This window comes from Cavia porcellus, unplaced genomic scaffold (genome assembly GCF_034190915.1).
Source record: "Cavia porcellus strain 051 isolate PalLab524CR breed Dunkin Hartley unplaced genomic scaffold, mCavPor4.1 scaffold_26, whole genome shotgun sequence".
NCBI classification, from domain to species: Eukaryota; Metazoa; Chordata; class Mammalia; order Rodentia; family Caviidae; genus Cavia; species Cavia porcellus.
The window spans coordinates 9,830,721-9,845,594 of NW_026947509.1; the positions used below are offsets into that span (position 1 = coordinate 9,830,721).

The 14,874-nt window shown below is 39.0% G+C and overlaps 1 protein-coding gene across 4 annotated transcripts in view; it reads left to right on the top strand.

Annotated features, from left to right (window-relative positions):
* Ush2a (usherin) overlaps positions 1–14,874 on the top strand; it is a 658,323-nt gene that overhangs the window by 250,575 nt on the left and 392,874 nt on the right. For all 4 annotated transcript variants that reach the window (XM_063236705.1, XM_063236706.1, XM_063236707.1 and 1 more), the window contains one exon: positions 14,596–14,726. In XM_063236705.1, coding sequence (XP_063092775.1) covers positions 14,596–14,726 — 131 coding nt within the window. The remainder of the gene's footprint in view (positions 1–14,595; positions 14,727–14,874) is intronic.

Sequence of the window (14,874 nt, forward strand, 5' to 3'; positions counted from 1 at the left end):
TGTCTCCCCAACTCAGAGGTGGGGCTTTTCCATGGAGACGGGGTCAATGGCCCATCAATGAGTTCATAGCTGAATGACTGCTAAGAGATGGTCAGAAGAGGTGGATTTTAGTGGTGTGAGGGGTCAGGATGTACTCTGGGATCTAGTTTCTGCTTTTTTTTCCCTCTGCTTCCTGGCTGCTATGGGTTAGCAGTTTTCCTTGCCAAGCCCTTTTTGACCTTGGAGCCCACCAGTGGTGGACTGAACCCTCTAGATCTGTGAACCAAATAAATGTTTTCTTGTGGCAGGTGGCACGTACCTGTGACCCCAGTCCTCTAGAAGGCTGGGGCAGGTGTATCACAAGTTTGAGCCTAGGCTGGGTAACTTAGTGACTTAGGGTGATCCTTAAAAATAAGACAGCACCTCAAAAAATTTATTTAAAAATCGACGTTAGGGTCTATTTTTTAGACCCTAAAAAATAAAGAGGCAGGGGATGTAACTCAGTGTGAAGACTCAGGATCCCCAATATCAATCAATAAGTAAATGATTAAACAAACCTTCCCTTTTTACTTTCAGAGATCAGGTATTTTGTTCAGCAACAGGAAAACTAACAGACTATTAAATGGATATATGTGATAGATGATGAAATACTACCCTTAGTACGAAGAAGCACTTATGAATTAGTAACAGCGTGTGTCTGTAATCCTAACACTCATGAGATTGGGGAAGAAAGATCTGGAGTTTGAGACCAGCCTCAGCTGGATAGTAAGACACTGTCTCAAAAGCCTCAAACAAACAAATAAACCAAAGGATGAAAATCGCAACTATAAAAATTTGTTAATAAACATCTAAATGAAAAACTGTATGGAAAAACAGTTCAAATTCCGTATTCCTTGTGGAATAGAAGTTATAAAGCTAGCGTCAGCTGTCTGTGTTAAATCTAGCTAATGATGGTAGTTCTTCTTCGCAAAGTCCTGCTCAAATTTTCCAGTGCTGGAAATTTTTAGCCTGACAATGGGTCATAAAACTGCTCATAAACATGGTGTGGAAGTAAAGCAACTTGAGAGTTCTCTTGCAGTACACGCAGAAATGGAAAGGTAAATGAAAATTCAGTTTCATTAATTTATACATTCACATGCTGTTACATAGATACCCAATTCAGCACCTCTCCGTAGGGCTAGATTGCTGCACCTGCTCTGGTCTGGGGTAGGAATTTAGCGGATATCCGGTAGTTACTGCTTCCGGTCTGGTTGTCTTTTGGAGGCTGTGAAGCGTGGTCAGCCTTTATCATGTTCTCTTTAGTTACTCCCAGCTTTCATTGGTTCCTAGGAGGAAACAGGATTAATTTAAAAGATGAAGGAGAGCATTCTTTGTTTTATTGAGCCTAAGATTCAAATTTCTCTCATTTCCTAAATATTAAAACTCCTCATTATTATTTTTCTACTTTTTACCCTAAGTTGTCCCACTTTTTATCCTGACCACCCTTTCCATCTGATTTTTTAGAATGCTGATCCAATGTTGCCAACTTTATTTAGTAGCTAGCAGCTGCAAAGCAATCTAATTTCTTAAAAATTAAGACGTCATCTACATTTAAATAAATAAGACAACAAAACTTGAAGGTTCTAATAAAGAGTTAGTCACTTGGGAATTAAACACAAGCCATTCATACTTCTAGACTATTTTCGATGGTTATCTTGTCAAGTATAATCAGTGAAGATTTTCTTATTCATGTATTTATGGGGCTGGTTAGCCATACATATTTTATGAATGGAGACATTTCTAGCACCATCTAATGGCAGGAAAGTAAAAAGTAAAAGCTTTTCCAATATGGAAACTAATTTCCATAAATCAAATTAAGCTGTGGAGGCAGAGTTGCTGCTGTGTGAACTGCCTGTAGGTGTGAGAATAAGAAAATACTTGGGTCATAGGATATGGAAGATTTATGTGAGGATCATCTTGTTAAATTCTGAAGGGTTTTTTGCACTGAGGTTGCATCCTGTACACCCCAGCTAATTTCCTAAAAATAGAACTGGTCTGTAGTGTTGGCATATTGTATTTGGGTTTTCAGCAGCTGTTTAAACATCTTTGACCAGTTCACCCACTAGTCTACTAAAGCATCTTTTATCACTAATGTTTTTTTTAAAAAAATGGAACCATATCTTTGTGATTTTGGTATTGAAATTTTCTTTTGATTATAAACCAGTGAGATGTGAAACTGTTACCTAACTTTATCTACTTAGTTCATGTTTCTGAGCAGAATTTGGAAAACATATCTTTGGTCATCTTTTCAGCGTTAAGATCGGTGGCTTTGCTTCATGAGCCCGAGGAAGGGGTTAGTGGTAGCACCAGGTTCTGACCTCAGTTTCTTCTCTTCTCACGCTTTGGTTTGACTTCCTTGTACGGAATGAGGAGAGGCGGTAGGCAGCTCCAGGTAGGTCTGAAAACCAACAAGGAAGAAAAGCAGTGTGGTGGGAGCATTAGGGAGGGAGCCTGGGGGAAGCACCTGCTCTTGTGTGAAGGTTTCTCTCTTTCCACGGCTGTGGCTCCTGCACCTGTCCTGTGACGCCCCTCACTCCATTGACTACCAAGTGGGGGTTCATCCTTCATGAAGTGAATCGGTCACCACAGCCTCCAGGGACGTCCTAGTGCTCTGCTCTCATCTGAGCAGTATTAGTCACTGGATTTTACTCTGTTACACCTGGAAATGACCTCTCCCTCTTGTTCAGCATCTTTATAGCACTTTGTACTCCATGCCTGGCTCTTCTAGTATGGGACAGAGCACCTGAGACTGGGTTTCCTGTTTGTATCTGAGAAAAATAGGATATGCTGATGAAAGCAATCTGATCATTCAAATTACTGCCCAATGCTTAATTTTTTTCTGTTTGTATTTTAATATGGTTGATGTTTTCATATTTCATTCCTGCAAAAAGTTGACTCATTGTTGATTTGTTTAAGCTCATACAATGTTTGATTAACTTTTATCCAGCCATGAATAAATATCAATTTATAAAAAAAAGATTTAAACTTTGTTATAGAAACCTAAAAGATGTGACTCACTGTCTTACTTTAAAAGAGTATTCAAAATTTCTGAAGGATTCTTATGGGATAGTACACATCTAAATAATATACACAGGTGTATTTTTAAACAATGAAAATTCAGGTTTTTTGTCAAGAAAAACTATTGAACATGAAGTTAAAGAATTGAAGTAAATGGAATATAAATCTTTAGAAAAATACAGAAACCATAAAAGGACAAGGATCTATCTTTGCTGTTGCTTATCAGTGTTAGTGTCATGGTTTATGTCTGTGTCCCCCAGGCCTCATGAGTTTGCATTGTTCATTTGTGATGGTTCATTGTATAGTGCTTGGATTGATGGTGTCAGTGCTCTACCCACATAGGGGTGGAGTCAGGATGTGATGTAATGGCAGGAAGAAGGTGTGTCTTTCTCTTTGCTGATTCGAGTTTGCTGTTGGCGGCTGCCATGAATTGCAGCCCTGCCATGCCACCCTGCCTTGGAGCCAACTGAGTATGGACTGAAACTTCCAAAAACTGTAAGAAGTAAACCTTTCCTTTCCCAACTTTGGGCTTCAGGTATTTTGTCTCAGTGACTAGCATAAACTAACCAAGACAGTTAGTTACCTATGTAATAAGAGGAACTTAAAAAACTTGGACATAAATTGATCAGGTAGCAATTTTCTACTAATACTGTCATAAATTCTAAGACAATCCATTGAAAATATGGAACCATAGAACAGAACACATGTTAACTGGGAAGACAGGATCAAAGGATATCACAAATGTATGAAAATACCAAAGTGAAATCTATTACTCTGTATAATGATAATGCAATGATAATAAAGAACAAATGTGTGTGTATGTTTGAATAAAGACACACATACAGTTGTTTACTTTTTCTCACAAAAGCACTCAAAAAATAAATAGGAACTTCTGCTTCTAATTTAAATGTAGAAGAGTAAGAAAAACTTCCCATGATAACAAGACAAAACAAGACTATAGGTTGTCATTTTCTATCACCTTGTGAAATAGCTGAAATTCTGAAAACCATAGATGAACTGAATTTGAGGAGGTGTTTAAGGAAAAATAGGATATGCTGGTGGAAGCAATATGATCATTCAAATTGCTACCCAAATTACTCTATTTTAACATGGTTGATGTTTTTGTATTTCCTTTCTGCAAAAAGTTGTCTAATATTCACTGCTGATTTTTTTTAAAACTCATATAATGCTTGATTGACATTTCTCCAGCCATGAGTCAACATCATTTCTGAGAGGACGCCAGGGCTGCAGCAGGTTCGTATCTATGGCTGCAGCATTGGCTCAAGGACTGGGTAGGGGATGCTGGTTCAGGTGGGAAGATTGTCAGGGTCCAGAAGGAATCCTTAGAGCCTCCGACAGCAGTGTAACCTAGTGAGAGGAAACAAGATCTAGAAAAGGTCCAAAAGGGAGGAAAGAGAGCGAGGGAGAGAGAGAGAGAGAGAGAAAGAGAGAGAGAGAGAGAGAGAGAGAAAGAGAGAGAGAGAGAGAGCTCAGCTCTTAAATCTTATCATCTTCCATAGTTGAATTTGAGTTTTGCTGAGACCTTATTCGATTAAAAAAAGACCTGGAGATGGAATTCTATAAATTTGTATAGTAATTAGACTTCAGAATTATGAAAAAATAGTATTCTAAATACAGACTAAGCAGTGTGTAATCCCAGTCCAACTCCTGGTAGCTTGGATGCTGAAATGTGGAAACAGTTGTCTCTTCATTGTTGGGCGTTGGGCTGACACCACAGGACTCACTGTGGTTGAAGCCCAATTTCAGGTCAGCAGGGTCCATAGAGGTGACTGGATTATTGTAATTAGACTGTGAAGAATTAAAAGCTATTTCTAGAAGCATTCTGAAGAACTGAGTAGAGAAATGCATGCAGTGAGTAACGAGATGGAATATTTTAAGAGAGCAATGGTGGTTTTAAAATGTAATGAAATGGAAATTCTAGCCCTGAAAGGTTTGTGTGTACAATGCAGACATTATTGGATTGGCGTAAACTAGATTAAATGGGGCAGGATGGAAGATTAATCAATCTGAATGTGTATGTTATGCAATAACCAAAAACAAAAATGTAAAATGTTGAATACACAAACAAGAGACTAGTAAATAAGGGATTCTAGATTTATCAGGAGTGGTGGTAAGATTCAAGGAACAGAGAGAAAAGAGAAAAATAAATTTTCAAATCTGAAGGTGAAGCACTAACCAAAGAATTCAAGAAGCTCAATAATTCTGAGCAGAGTAAACACAATGATAGTCACACAATAGGTGCTCGTAGTCAAATACTGAAAACAAAAGGCTGAGGAAGGCCAACTTCAGATAGCTAGAGGAAGAGTAGCCATTAGACACAGGAGAACAAATGAAAGACAGCCCACACTGCATCAGAAGTAATGGCCAGAAATTACGTTGAAGGCACTTTCAGTTTAAAGAATTTAGATACTATACCATGAAAATCATGTACTAGTAGAGACTAAAAAAAAAAAGAAACTCAGATCAGAAAAAATAAAAAATGAAGATAAAGATATATGAATAAATAGAAAAATGTTTCAGATATTCTTTCAACATGTTTGTCAGTATAAACAAAATTATAAATATATTTTGCAGCTATAATGCAATTAATGAAGAAATAGCACAAAGGATTAGAGAATGGTAAATGGAAGTATGCCACTATCAACATCTTGTTTGCTTTGTCAAATGACTGTTTTGGACCTGCCTTTCTTGGGATGTTTTGCTCTTCCTAAGCTGTAGGATTTCTGTATATATTCACACTGCAGATTTTGGATTTCTGATGGAGGATGTACAGCGATACTCTTTAGCATGTTCTCATTGGTGCTGGGGAGTTGCTTTGTGTTTTCTTCTCTGCTTTGATTTTGGAGATCAAAGATTTGCGCCACCAGACAAGTTTTGTTGTTTTCTTTTTGCTCTCCCTGTAGTTTGCTGTGGCTATCAACTGATACTTTCTAATCATTTTGAGATGTTTTATGTTATTTTGCATCTTCAATAAGAAGGGCGCAATAAGAAAGAAGACACTTTCTGTTGCTTCCCCGAAAGGTAATTTTGCTTAGTGTTAGTGACATCTGTGGCTGGAGATGAAAGTGTTTTTTCCTGACCTTATATCTCTTTTTGTTTCTGCTTAAACTTCATTTCTTAACTTTTGAATACTTTTTCCTTACTCTAAGAAACATTGCCCTCTCCCCTAAAAGCAATGTTTTCTGTGAACTGTGCTTTCCTTCCAGTGCTCCTCATCTCTCTCCTAGAAGTGCCAGTAGCCAGGGTTCTAATCCAGTGGGTGTCCTTCCTGTCCTTAGCATCGTTTCATTCTAAGAGGGACAGACTTTCAGAGAATGATCTTGAGGACTTCTCAGACAGCTGCCCTTTCTCTCTTTCTGATCATTTTCTGCTTTAGCCCACACTCCTGAGTGAGCTGTGGTTCTGGCTGTACTGGTTTAGGATTTTAATTCTTCTCTTTCTGTATTGTAGAATTTTTTTATCACCTCTCTGCAATTGACTCTGTAGGCTTAAGTTGGCATGACTTTAATTTTCTCAGTCACATGGCTTTTAGAGGAATTATGTCAAGGTGTACACTAAGCTACTCTCTTTATCCTTTGAAGAGGTGAAATATCTGGACCAAAATTTTAAATGTAAAAAATTAAGTCATGAATATACTAGAAGAAAATCTTGAAGAGTGCTTTTCTTTTTTTGTGAGTTGGGGAATATACTTTATGATCCACACAGATTCCCAAAATAATGAAGAAAAATATTTTAAAATGTTGAACCTTTTTGTTTTAGCCTATAGGGCTGCGAAAACTGCTAGCAACATGTTAAAAAAGAATACTGGTAATTAGGAGAAAAGTTTGAAACATCAATATGGACAAAGGGTCAGTATTTAGTTATTCCACAAATAATGAGAAGATATTTAAAATGAAGGAGACAGTGTTCAAGGGTCACATTTTTAGGGGCTGGAAATAGGAATAAATTAAATACATGGGGAAAGTGTAGCATCTGCTGGAGTTGATGATGGTATGGACAGAGAAAAGCAGAGGGCTGGTTAGAAGAGACCTTGAAGGGTGAGAAAGACACAGAAGCCTAGGAAAGGTGTTACAGGCAGTGTGAAGAACAAGTACAAAGGTTCCAGAATAGATAGAAGGGAGAAAGAGAAAAGAAGCATGGCAGGGAATGAGCCATAGAGTGGAGGCTGGGTCATCTGCAGACTGTGTAACCATGGCTGTCACTCAGAGTAAACAGGAAGTCTCTGGTGAGTATCAAAGAAGAGGAAGAATATGACTGGCAGTGTCTTTCAGCAAGATTATTGTTTTAGAATAGACCAGTGCGCATGTGTGTGTGCATGCATGTGTGTGTGTGTGTGTGTGTGTGTGTGTGTGTGTGTGTGTGTCGGGCAGCAGGCAGTGTAGAAAAAGAAGGAAAGCAGTTGAGGGAAATAATTGCCATAACCCAAGGCAGAGGGAATGATGCTTCACAACACACAGTAACCCACAGCATGCAAAGAGCTCTTGTAAGCAGTGCAGAAACGGACGGGTAGACATTGTGCAAATGGGCAAAGGTAGGCATGCACGACTTCCGGGAAAAGGGATACTAACGAGTATATCTGAAAATGTTACCATCACCAATAATAGAGAGACTGCTTTAAAACGTTTGTCAGTGGAGTGCAGGAGGGGAAAAAGGGACATTAAAAAGGCCTAAGGTGTGTCATGTACGTATACCAGAATCTCTTCATGTTGTAAACCCAAATTAATAACTGATATGATAAGGATAATAATAATAATGATATGATGATAATACTAATAATGGGAAAAGGGACTCTAGAGGAGGGAGGGAGGTGGTAAAGGGGAGGAAGGGGAATCAAAGAATTGAGATGTGTTTGGTACAGGTTCCCATTCCCTAAAATAAATGTAGATATCATGTACCCCAAACATTCATGGCTAAAAAATAAAAAATAAGGACAAAATAAAAAGCAAAACTGTAAGTCAGGACTGAATTCCCAAGCTTTGCTTGGGAATTTTGAGATGTCTATTCTTAACCACAGTCTGGGAAAAGAGATATTCACATATTGTGAATATAAAAGCAGGTACATTAATTCTTAGTTTTCAAAAGTTAATATGGAAATATCTATGAAAATTTTAAATAGCTACCCTAATTAAAATATTATCTTGGAGCCAAAGATGTATATGCATGAATATTTTGATTATTCCTTTTAACAGAAAAAAATGAAACCAACTTAATGTTAACTATGGTAAAATAATACTGCAAGTGCATTTAGTCAGTAGAGAAAATTGTGTATCTTTGTAAGCTGATAGGGACAGAAATACTACCAAGGGACTAGAACTTGCAGAGTAGTAAATGTGATGTCTAGTTGCAGTATAGAAGCAAACATGTGTGTGTGTTTACCACATTTTTGGCAGTAGTTTCCTCAGTAGGTGGCAGGTTAAATTGTGGAGAACATTCATTGCCTGCTTTTAAACTTCCCAGGGGTTTCAATGTATGTAACTATTACTTATTTAGGTCACATTTTCTGTTGAGCTGTAACATTACAGGAGAGCACAAAAATCAGAATACAGGTGTGCTGATATCACAAACTGCACAGCCCCTAAAACCAGCACCCAAATTCCTCAGCAGAACACTGCTGGGGCTCCGGAATCCCTGCCTGGAATCCTGTAAAGTAATCCCAGCCAGGAACTCCCCAGCCTGTCTCCCAAAACTGCGCATGTGTGTTTTGATATAAATAGGACAATGTTGTGTGTATTTCCTTGTGTCTATGATATTTTGCACACTATCATGTGAAACTCATGCGGGTAGTTGAGTACAGGTCTAGTCCAGTGTATTCATACTCATCTATATATTTATCCTTTCTACATTGATGGACATGTATGTTCCAATTTGATAGTAAAATAAAAAGTTCTGGTATAAGCATATTTGTGCATCTTTTGAACCGTGTCTATCAGGGAGATATATACCTAGAAATGAAATGGGTAAATAAGAGGACTCCATATGTTGAGGAGATATATAGATAACTTGGTAAAAAATACATAGTTGTTCAAAGCATTTGTTGTAATGAATAGGCTAAATAGTTGTTTATAATGAGTACATATATAATCTTTTATAAACTTTATCATATATAAATTTAATTTTTTTAGTTACTTAGCTTATACATTATATGTGTGTGTGTGTGTGTATATATATATGTAGCATAGTTTCTGCATGTATTTGGTTATCATTTATATTTTCTCTTTATTTTTAGTCGTTCTTCAGGCTGATTAGCGGTATTATTTTCATTTCTGTGATGAGGCCTGATGTTAAGTACCATTTTATGTGTCGAATCCGGCTTTGGATCTTGTGACAGCTGATACTTTCTCCCACCTGGTTGTCTTTCTAGTCTGCTATTCACGCCTTTGTTAACTTGAAAACAGTCTGATTTCTCGGGTTTTCCCTTTGTATTAAAACTTTTCCTTTATTAAGAGTTCTTTGCCTATCCTGGCACCTCTAAGTGTTGATATTTTTAAAGTTTCCAATGCACTTACATGAAAGTTAAATATTTCCATGTAGAATCTGGATCATCCTATTTTTGGATGCTAGGCGACGATCACGCATCTGTTTTATCCCTCTGCGTGTCCCGCTGGTCTACAATGGAGGCTGCACAAGCCGTACTGTCTTAACCATGTCTTGAGTGAATGAATAAATACAGTGATAGAAGAAATGCTCTGCTGTTTGTGTAAACTCAGAGAATAAAACGTTGAACTCAGACCATTTCCTCTCTCTGTTTTTAAAAATCAAAATCTGAATGTTAACACATGAGAAAGGTGTGCTTTTCACTCTTCTGCCTGTTTTAGTGAGCGTCACTGCTTGACATAACCAACTGAAAATGCAGAATACTTTGATCCTGTGTGGCCCAGGTGGACAGGCCTGTTATTCCTGGACCCACTCTTGGGATGGGGCAGGAGTCAGGGGAGATGAAGGACAACCCCACGACTCCACACCAAGGTCCTCATGCTGTCCCTTGGGGTAACTGCCTGTCCTTCCTTTGGCCACCGCAAGTCACATGCCTGAGTCTGGATCAGGACACAGGGATCCACAAACATAATGTCATTTTGGGAAAAAAGGATGTTGATAATACTCAGCAATTATGTACTTTAATGTTCTGGCCTATGGGACATTTAATAAAGTTTTCCTTAAAGTAATTCATGAAAAGATTATTGTATATTTAAACACATTTATTTGTATATGTAGTTCATTTAAAAATCACTTACATAATTGAAGCATGTGGCTCAAAAGATAGGTATTATCTATGCCTATAGGAATAATTAACCGTCAGGAACATGTTTCAGTAGACATGTGTATTTTAATTTTCTCATATAGTCTGTGTCAAAGCACAGACTGAGAAATCTGAGAAATAAATGTTTGTTATTTAAATCTCCCAGCCTGTTATTGAACACATTACATTTTGTTTTTATTAGGGTTGAGGTTTGAATGATTGGTAGTGAACTTGAACAATTCTTTATTTGTAAGAAGATCACTGGGTGCGGCCCAGCTAGGCCCACATAACACGCAGAGCCCAGTCTAGTGTGGCTGGAAGCTGGGTGGGTCCTAAACCGCTGGGAGGGATGATCTTAAACTCTCCCAGGCCTGAGCTGGTGTGCTGGAGCTCACCTCCAGCAGCCACAGTTCCCCAGATTCAAGTCTTTATTTGTAAACTAGTCATTGAGTTCTCCTTCAGTGTGTTTGCATGCATCGCTTACGTAATAATTATCCCTCTTGGCCCTAGTTTTGCAGACTCCTTGCTGTTTAGTCTTTGTTGGCTATATTTTTAACTTTTATTTAATATTAGCTCTTATGACATCAAGCTGTTGATCTTTACATGTTCATTTCTGCCACTGTTTTAAAATATTTTTAACTGGAAATAAAAAAAAAGAGTCATTTGTTATTTGTTTTATTAGTGTAAAGAAAAAATGGCCAGATTGAATTACTTGAAAGAGCCGAGAAAATTCTACCAAGCAAAACCAAATCAAACTGCCCTCCTCCGTGCTGCGCCTTCCCTGCTCACAGGAGTATCCACTGACCTGTGTAGCTTCACATATTACTTTTGCTAACTGTTCATTTGTAGAACTCAGGAATTAACTGTATTTCTGGAAAACATCCCCTTGAATATGTCGTGAAAAGCATAGAATCGTCACTTTGAAGTGCACCTTGGCTGAAAACGCGTCATTCTTACTCTGATTCCGCGTCACTCCCCAGCTGTCCCCAGAATTAAGAAGACCAAATGTGTTCCCCGACTGCCCAATTACTGCTACTTTCTCTTTCTCCAAAGTCTGCTCCTTCTCTCTCCCCTTTACTGAGTCACCTCCCAACATACTGGGAGCGGCCAGCTGTCCTTGTGTCCTGAATAATAGCTGGGTTAATAGCATATGATGCTAAGTATAAAATAAAAACTTCTCTCAAAGAAGTTTGTCTATGTCGTGTTTCTCTACCCGATTTTCCTAACATGTGCTCTCCACCCCTTCCCTCCTGATGGTCCGTTTCTCCATCCTTATCCCCCAGCACGTAGAACTAAGTGTCCTGCACTGAGAGCCACTGTCATTGCCCCCAGTACAAGCTCCTCTTCATTCTAACATGTGTGGCCACCTGGGGAGTCTTTACGCAGTGACCTCAGCTTGATTTTGTAATGTTCTTTCCCATATAGGCTTCTGATCTGCAATATTGTCTTTATTACTCTAACTCTTCTCTTTCTTCTTGTAGGGAGACACTCAGAGACACTCTGCCTGTCTCCCTACAAGGCTGATTTCCTTCTCTGTATTCTCTCTCTCTGAGAAGTGTATGATAGCAGGCAATTGTTAATCTATCTAGTCCCGTCTTCTCTTCTAAGATTTAGTTTCTCATTGCCAGGTGACAGTGTTCCCTATCATTACTGACCCTGCTGTGCTCACAAAACTGATCTTAGAGCCTCACTTCGGGAGTTCCTTCCTTAGTCGACCTTCCTGCTAGTAGTAATCCTGTCTTTGTTTCAATAGCTGGTGAAAAGATTGCCCCACATGTCACCTCATAGGTCTTGAGTCTCTTCTGAAATATAGAATCTATCTTTGAGTCTATTTAGTTATTTGTTCTTCTTTAATCAAAATCCGTATCATCACATCCCCAAAGCACTGTGACTTCCTCACTTCTTCCTCTCTGGAGAAATTACATATGTGCTCTCAGTAGTCCACCATGATCTTCCACGTATCCCACTGTTGGCTTGGTTGCCTTGATCCTGACTTGGAGCATCCTGCTTCTGGCCTCCATCTGAGTTTTCACATCGTCCTGTTACTTACCGATAGGATAAATTTCATACTGATGGCTCAACCATCTTAGTTTACTTATCGGAAGAGATGAGAGAGATAAAGCTAGCTGTGGGAATCCAGGTGGGCTCGGCTGCAGCATAGCGATTGGTGGGGCAAGCAGGGTTTCTTCTATGGACTGAAAGCGGTGCCAAGAAGAACCAGCACTAAGTCAAGAAGGTAGCGCTCAGGCTGGTGCGTGGGAGAGTACAGGAATGTGCAGAAATGACATGGAGGACGATGAAGACAAGTACATTGAAAGACCAAAATCTAGAAGTCAAAGATGAGATGCTAAGAAGACCTGGACAAATTGGAGTTGCATCTCGGGAAAGCCAAGCTTGCATTTTAAGCTTGTTGTGCATGTTCCTGTTTAGTTTCCCTTTATCCTTTGACTCGGTCTATATCTTGCATATGTCTCTCTGTTATGACATCTCACTATAGTTTGCTTTTTAACTCTTGCCTTTTGTCTAAAGTACAGTTTAATACTGAGCATTCTCTTCCAAAAAAAAAAGTAATAAGAACTAAGGAGTAATAAAACCCAAAATGTGTAAATTTTGGTGTAAAAAAGAGAGGGAAAAAAAAGTGCTTTAAAGGATACAACTGCAAGTGTGTTTAGGGGTGTTAAATAGCTGAGCATATTAATGTTTTTGGTTGGATCATTGAACACAACTGTTTGCAGTCTCTCTGTTTGAATGTTCACTTTGTATACTTTGATACTGTGACTTGAGCAACTATCTCTAAGATGATAATGTGTAATCTATTAACTGGTGACTTCTTACTGGTTTTTTTTTTTTTTGTAGTTCTGTATTACTTGTACCCTTACACCACTTTGTTTTGTTTTGTTTTTTCCTCTTTTTCCTTTTAAATAAAATTTTAAAAAAAATACTGGGCATGGACTGATTAACGTCCTCCTTCACGTGTAGCAAAGTCTTTAGACAGTGTTAATCTCCCCTAGATGCCTATCTGAAAAATAACCCCCCAGAGAAACAAAACCCAACAATATGCTATGTGCAAGAAACACACTTGAGTCAAAAGGAAATTCACAGACTAGAAAACATAACCCTCACACTTTTATTTCACATTCCTGCCTCCAAACATTTGCCGAAACTTCCCCCTCACCTCAAGTGGACCTCTGACCTCTTTCCCTTGATCTGAAGGCTCAGGTATTGACTGCTGGCATCTGAGCACTGTGTGATATGCTGGGGCAGAGGGAGAGAGGGCTCAGACTCTAAGGGATTTGTCGTCCACTGAAGCCACACACAGTCCCTTCTCCCGTATGACCCCTACCATCCATTTCTCTCTTTCTGTCTCTGTCTCCGTCTTTCTCTCTCTTTGTCTCTGTCTCTTTCTCTCTCGCATTATCCTCACTGACTGAATAACTAGTCAGATCAGAACCATTCATGATCGAACCCTGTGTTCTTGAGCTGTTACTTGCTTTTCATGTGTGAGTTTGGACTCTTAACTGATTCTCCCAGTATGATTTATGTGTTCATGTTCTCTTTCCAGTGAAGCTGGAGACTCTTGGAGATCTGAGACTGTTCCCTTAGATTTTGTTGCTGGTTCAGAGCTCTGTGGGGTGTGCGGGGATACTTGGGGACTGCAGGTGGGCTCCCTTGGTAGCAGGGAGAAGGCCATTTGTGGGACCATCGCAAGTGGCCCCTGCTTCTGACCTGGAAATTCTTGTGCAACAAGAGACTGTAAGTCGCCTGCAGTGCTGGTGCAGGTGCCTGGATACAGTAAAGACCCTGAATTCCCAAAGTCTGACAAGCTTTTGAACGGTGTTGCAGGAAACAAGCTCTCACAGCCCACGCATGGCAAGTCTTCCCGGTTTTATCTTGTTACAGCACTAAAATTGTGAACCTCACGAGTATTTAACACAAGGTCCCCATTATATCTCTAACTTATGTCAAAAACCACTCATTCTCATGACTTGCTGATAGTGTTTTCACACCGATACTCAATTTGGGGTTGACAATGTGTCTTTCTAGGTTGATAAGTTTTGCATACATTTAAACTTAACTTCATTATATATCAATTAGCAGGAGGGCACACAAATTTGCAGGTGATGCTTGGCATTTAAAATGAGTTGCATTGGAAAGCAAATCCTTAGGGCCACCCCAATCCATTGCTGTGTATAATTTCCCAACTGTGCTCTTTATGTTATAAATAACAATGGAAGGAAATGCAAGTTTATTAGAAAAAATCAATAAAAAGTAGCTCTGATTCGCTGTTTTTGTCTCAACAGGCCTTAAAGCCAGCTTTCGAACACGGGTATCGGAGGGTTTGATCCTCTTTGCAGCATCGCCTGGTGATCAGGAGGAGTATTTTGCACTTCAGTTGAAGGAAGGCCGTCCTTATTTTCTTTTTGATCCTCAGGTAAATTATTAATCCTGACCGTTGATAAGTTGAGGGTAGATACTTAGTCCTAAGGTCACTGTTTACATTTCCATGTTGAATCCACATTGAAAAACTTAAAAAGTAATAAACAGATATAAGTGCTGCTATTTCCCCCATTTTACCCAGG